Below are 6,308 nucleotides of genomic sequence, written 5' to 3' on the forward strand. Positions count from 1 at the left end.
TCAATTATACACAAACACCAACCCAGATCTGAATGGTTTTTTTTTCTTTCCTTTTTTATGCTCTTACCAGGAGCAGATCTGGGTTTGGAGCAGATCCAATGACGCTATTTCTGCCTCCTTGAAACCAACAGCATCGTTTCACACCACCAACCCCAACACCAAAATGACATAATCCACCTCCTCAGCCACTCGTAAAACGACGCCATCCCAACCACGAAACGACTCCTCGGCCACCCCATCTCTTCGTTGTCCTCATCAATTGAGTCTTGGCAGCTCGTGGTCGAGAGAGGTAGAGCTTGGAGTCTTCAGCCATGGGCAGATCGAAGAGAGTGTTTTGTTTTATTTGGTCATGGGTGTCTGGGTTTTGGAGCTTGTGGTCTCTAGCCATGGGTGTCTGGATATGGAGCAGATCAAAGAGAAATTAAAGAGACAGGGAGTGAGAGAACAATGGGTAGAGAGAGGGATTAAATTGATGTTATGATGTTGGTGACTAAGAAAATTTGATGTTGGGTTAGGGAACTTGGATTTGTGGGGTTGGGATTGGGGTTTGGTGCAAAGGATTGTGATAAAAAATTTTAAAATTGAGAATTGAGAAATTAAAATTTTAGTTTAAATCAAATTTATATTTTCAGTTTAAATTAAAATTAAGAAATTAAAGGCTTGTTTTTTAATTTATTTTTTAATTTAGTTTAAATACTTTGATTAGGCTTTTTTTTATTGTTAATTTAAATGCTGACATGGCATTTAAAAAATTCCAAATAATTTTTTTTAATAATATTTTAATGGCTACGTCAACGCCATGTCAGCAAGTAGGGCATTCCGTTAGACACATAGGATTTTTCCGTTGGTTGGCTAACGGCAAGGATCATTTTAAAACGATTTTCTTTTTTTAGAGACGACATTAGTAATGAAATCAATTTTGGGACCAAAATGAAAATTGACCCAAAATATAAGGACCAAAAGTGCATTTTCGCCAATATAAAAAATAATTTTATTTATATATTTATTTTTTTAATCTCTTCCAGTAAAATTGGGTGGTAAAATACATCATTGTAGGAGTTAGGGTATATTTGGGATCAACTTATTTTGCTAAAACTGAAAACTTTTTGCTAAAAGTACTGTAGATAAAGGTAAAAGTTAGTTGAAATAGTATAGTGAGACCCATGAAAAGTACCCTAAAAGTGCAGTGAGACTTATGAAGAGTATCAAAAATAAGCTGAATAATAAAATAAGTTAGCAAAATTAATCATGTTAAACCAACACTTAGTAGTTAATGCCTAATACAACCAGGATTTTTCAAATGCATCAAATTATTATACAAGGAGTAGGAGAAAGTATATGTATATTATGGATCAGGAACACCGACACAGCATCCATTTGATATTTCAAAAGCCCAATAGGAAAAGATCTCACGAGCTGGGTTCATTCCCCACTCGTTATCAGTGATACTGAATGGTGATACCCTTCTAGGCATTGGCGTGCTTGCGAGAAAAAGCAATGGCTTGTAGGCATTAGCAAAAGAATTGGCCTTGTAGACATTACTAGCATGCTTGCAAGAAAAGGCAATGCCTTTTTTATGGAGCTATGACCAATGGTCCACGAAAAAATTGGTTCAACATATATGGATAAATAATAAAGAGACCAAACGAGTTCCATTTGTGAGTCTCCACATATGACAACATTGAATTGCTTTAATAATTCAAATCTTTAACCTACTCAGCAAAAATAATTCAAATCCACCATGCTTTTGTTGATAGAAACCCATGTGATAGTATCTGCAAAAGGACCACTAAATTTAAAATTCCTTCAACGTCTCCCTGCGCATATTTATTCTGCCAGGTGTCAGTTTGCCACCTGCTAGTAGTAGTGCCACTATTACCACTGTCTAGTCTAGTCACAAAAAGAAACAAAGTATCCCAACTCTCTCTCTCCCACTCAAAAATCTCATCTCATCAATCAAGAAAGGAGTGAGGCATGAACAAGGCATGACCATGTCCAGTTCAGCCCACCTGCTCATCTTCTCCATCTTCCTCATCTCCACCGCTTCAACAATCCTTGCTACCGACCACATTGTTGGTGCCAACCGTGGCTGGAACCCCGGCATCAACTACACCCTTTGGGCCAACAACCACACCTTCTATGTTGGAGACCTGATCTGTATGTAATCCTTCTCTCTCTCTCTCTCTCTCTCTCTCTCTCTCTCTGTATATGTTTTACATGCTCGATCTGTTTAAACGTTCTAATCGGCAGATTATGCTCAAAGATTCTATTTCAAATAAGTAGATATTGGGTTAAAACATTCACAAACCTATGTTTAAACTGTTGGGAAATGAGTAAAGAACACATATCAAAGTAACATAACATAACTTGCCTTTTTGGGTATTTTTTTTTTAAATTTATTTTGAGGAATGAATTTCAAACATATGGATATTTACTTTTCTCCTCTATGTTTATATATTTATCTAATATAATGAAATAATGACTGTGTTTCTTTCCTAGTATTAATATTGAGTTTGTTACAACAGCATTTAGGTACCAAAAGAATCAGTACAATGTGTTTGAAGTAAACCAAAGTGGGTATGACAACTGCACCACCGAAGGGGCATTTGGGAACTGGAGCAGTGGCAAAGATTTCATACCCCTGAATGATGCCAAGAGATATTACTTCATTTGTGGCAATGGTCAATGCTATAACGGAATGAAGGTCTCTGTTGTTGTCCATCCTCTGCCCATTGAGCCCACTCCTCATATCTCACTGCCACTGAGCTCTCACTCTGCCGCCCCAATGCCAGTGGTTTTGCACAGGGGTTGGGGTTTTCGCCTTCTGCCTCTGCTGCTGTTTTTTGCTTTGATTTGGTTTGGATCTGATTGGATGTAGTGCTGATTTTTTTTTTTTTTTTGCCTGGTCTTTTCTAAGATTGAACATGGTCTAGATTTTAGCTAAAGCTTCTAAGGGAAATGTATTATTTGTTGGAAAATTCTATTGAGCTTCTTAAATTTGTGGAGTGGTCAAGGGTGGTAACTAATTTTTGTTTTGTTTCCTTTTTAATTATTATTTAATGATATTTATTATGTTGTTAAAATTCATTACTCACATTTATTGATAATTTTATGAAGTAATTTTAGCAATTTTCTAGACTTAGCAAAATTGAGAGAAATTATAAAATTCTTATGATGGACAAGTGATGTGGTTTATCATTCTACTAAAACACTCGTACTTATTTAAAATTGCTAAGTGAGAAATTTTTTTCAAATAGAAATTGATACTGACTCAACAACTTTAAACAAGTGAAAATTTTTTAGTAGAATGATAAACAAATAATGTGGTTTATCATGAAAACTGTATAATTTTTTCAAAATTGAATCTAGGCTTTTAAACCTGCCAAAATCCAAAGGAAAAGTATGGATGTCCTTCAGGATTTTTTGGACTTTGTGAAAAAACGAGTCGTTCCAATCCTATGAGAGTTTGGGTTAGTTTTCTCTTTACCTTTTTTTTTTTTTTTTTTTCTTCTCACTTTTTAGAGTCTTCAGTCCTCTACACTTCTATTTTTATAATTTTCTTTATAGAATGGTCATAATTATAAAATTTTTAGTTTTTTACAGGCTATACTAAGTTATAGTAAAATTTGAAATTCTAGTTGAAAATATTGACAAAATTACTTACCAACTTGAGGTGCAATTCCAAGACTACTCTTTTCTTTAGCAAATCCACATCCGAAGAGATGCAATCGTCAATCAAAGATATGCTTGGAGTTTCAGTCATCCAACAATATGAAAAATATTTAGGCCTTCCATCACTTGTGGGTCGAAAAAAGAAGGAGAGTTTCACCCATATTAAGCAACAAGTTTGGAAAAAATTAGCTGGTTGGGAAGCAAAACTATTATCTCAAGCAGGAAGAGAGATCTTAATCAAATCCGTGGCCCAAGCTCTACCCACTTACACTATGACATGCTTTAAACTACCACTTTCCTTATGCCATGAGATAGAATCAATGATATGCAGATTTTTTTGGGGTCAAAAGGGTGATAATAGAAAAATTCATTGGGTGAAATGACAAGATTTATGTAAACCCAAAAGCCAAGGGGGTATGGGCTTCAAAGACCTTGCTTTGTTTAATGATGCCCTCCTAGCCAAACAAACTTGGCGTTTACTTCATGACATGGATTCTCTATTTTACCGGGTTTTTAAGGCGAAGTTTTTTCCAAATTCTACAATCATGAAAGCAAAAAATTCGGCAAATGCCTCATATACTTGGAAGAGTATTTTAAAGGGGAGGGATGTTATCAAGAGAGGTGCAGCATGGAGAATAGGGTCGGGCCTATCTGTCAATGTATGCGGGGAGAACTGGTTGCCTATTAAACATAATCCTAGAATCATCACACCTGTGGTGATTGGATGGGAAGGTGCAAAGGTTGGAGATTTTATTGATCAAGGCCAAAAAATATGGAAGGCTGATTTAGTTGATCAAGTTTTTATGACTTTGAAGCATCAGTTATAAAAAACATCCCCCTGTGCCGCTCAATTCAAGATGATGTTCTTATATGGCCATTCACGCTGGACGGAAATTACACGGTCAAGTCGGGATACCATTTTTTACAAGAAGCCTCTAGAGTGTAGCAACTGGATCAATCATCAACCAAAGCTCTGAAACCGTTGTGGAACAAAATCTGGGCTCTTGATGTTCCAAACAAAGTGAAGACATTGATATGGAGAGCATGCAAAAACTCTCTGCCCACAAAAGCAAACTTGTTTCGGCGCAAAATAACACCTGATGGACGATGTGAGATATGCAAACAGGAAGATGAAGATATAATGCACGCACTCTACCGCTGTCCTGTCTTGCAATCTCTTGGAAATTCCATACTAGCGTGGAATCAAGGCTCTCTCAAACAGAGCACATGCTTCACTGACTTTATTGGTTTTATTTTTGCAGGTACGGCAGATCCGGCGCTCTTTTCCTTGGTGTTATGGAACCTATGGAATCGGCGAAATAATCTCCGACTCGGGAAACCAACACTCCCACTGGACAAGGTACTAGAACACTCTCAAGAGCGACAACTTGAGTCCCATTCCAGTCCCATTACGTCCACAAACCAAAGAAGAACGCAGATAGCACCGTGGACTTCACCCCAAGATAATCGGTATAAGATTAATTTTGAAGGTGCCACATTTGCTGATGATAGAAGTGCAGGACTACGTGCTGTCATACGAAACAAAGAAGGCCGAGTTATGGCAGCGTTGTCTCAAAAAATCCCCCTGCCAATGTTAGTCATCAAGGTTGAGGTTCTTGCAGCACGGAGAGCTCTTGAACTTGCTGTGGAGCTGGGTTTCGATCACATCATACTTGAAGGGGATTCTGAAATTTTACACAAGGCTTTGCTAGTAGAAGGCAGGAACTTCACACCCTATGGACATTTAGTGCAAGACGTTGTATATTTTAGTAGTTTTCTTTCAGCTTTTAAAACTTCTCTTGTACGCCGCTCGGGTAATAAGTTAGCTCACTCTCTAGCGAGGAACTCAAAATCCCTTAATTATATGCAAATCTGGATGGAAGATGTACCAACAGATCTATTACTTATTGTTCAGGCTGACCTTACTAGCCTACCTTAATAATATTCAGTGACTAGGTTCTCAAAAAAAAAACTTGAGGTGCAATTCTCAATTATGAATATTTTCATTGATGGATCTACGACTAACATTGAGTGGATTGAAATACAATTTATATTAATTAATCAATTATTTTTCTTTACCAATAATGTTAATTTCTATTTGATAGGCCAAGAATGTATTGACCCATTGTGATGAATTAACCAATTAATTGGCTAAGTGAATTAATTAGGTTCAATTACATGCAATGAGCATGGTAGCACAAACAAATCAACAAATAAAGTATAATGCAGTGGAAATTAAATTTGACACGGTGATTTGTTTACGAATGGGGAAAACCTATGAGGCAAAAACTCCACCGGGTGATTTTAAGGTCACCACTCCCGAGAATCCACTATTATCAAAACAAGCGGTTATAAGTAAAGGAATCTCAGTATCTTATACCAACCTACAGTTGAGCCCTTACCCCAATACCCAATTGTAATTGTTCTTTAGTGACAATTTCTCCTTGTATTGCACAGATCCCAATACGTGACTAGCCAATAGATATGCAGATCCTAGTACGTGACTTTATCACCAACTTGAGAAGGATGTTGGCTACAAAGTTCTTTAGTTCATCACACGATGAAGACCATGAAGTTGCTTGATCACAAAACTCTACAGTGCACAAACACAGCAGTGTCTTCAAGATGAACTAGGG

The 6,308-nt window shown here is 36.9% G+C and overlaps 2 protein-coding genes across 2 annotated transcripts; both read left to right on the forward strand.

Moving 5' to 3' along the window:
- The first annotated feature begins 1,897 nt into the window (after window positions 1–1,897).
- Window positions 1,898–3,083, forward strand: LOC142633821 (early nodulin-like protein 19). Its single transcript, XM_075808070.1, has 2 exons — window positions 1,898–2,157; window positions 2,526–3,083. Exons 1-2 carry the CDS (start codon window positions 1,986–1,988, stop codon window positions 2,876–2,878), a joined length of 525 nt encoding a protein of 174 aa, XP_075664185.1. The 5' UTR covers window positions 1,898–1,985; the 3' UTR covers window positions 2,879–3,083.
- A 1,134-nt stretch (window positions 3,084–4,217) lies between these two features.
- Window positions 4,218–5,611, forward strand: LOC142635076 (uncharacterized). Its single transcript, XM_075809289.1, has 2 exons — window positions 4,218–4,404; window positions 4,935–5,611. The coding sequence occupies exons 1-2, from the start codon at window positions 4,218–4,220 to the stop codon at window positions 5,609–5,611; spliced, it is 864 nt and encodes a 287-aa protein (XP_075665404.1).
- The last annotated feature ends 697 nt before the right edge of the window (window positions 5,612–6,308 follow it).

The sequence above is a fragment of the Castanea sativa genome, chromosome 5, assembly GCF_040712315.1.
Source record: "Castanea sativa cultivar Marrone di Chiusa Pesio chromosome 5, ASM4071231v1".
NCBI classification, from domain to species: Eukaryota; Viridiplantae; Streptophyta; class Magnoliopsida; order Fagales; family Fagaceae; genus Castanea; species Castanea sativa.

Coding starts and splice junctions, on each gene's coding strand:
- LOC142633821 (XM_075808070.1), top strand. CDS start 1,986: ATGACCATGTCCAGTTCAGCCCACCTGCTCATCTTCTCCATCTTCCTC. Junction 2,158..2,525: donor CTATGTTGGAGACCTGATCT/GTATGTAATCCT, acceptor TTGTTACAACAG/CATTTAGGTACCAAAAGAAT.
- LOC142635076 (XM_075809289.1), top strand. CDS start 4,218: ATGAAAGCAAAAAATTCGGCAAATGCCTCATATACTTGGAAGAGTATT. Junction 4,405..4,934: donor TGTGGTGATTGGATGGGAAG/GTGCAAAGGTTG, acceptor TTATTTTTGCAG/GTACGGCAGATCCGGCGCTC.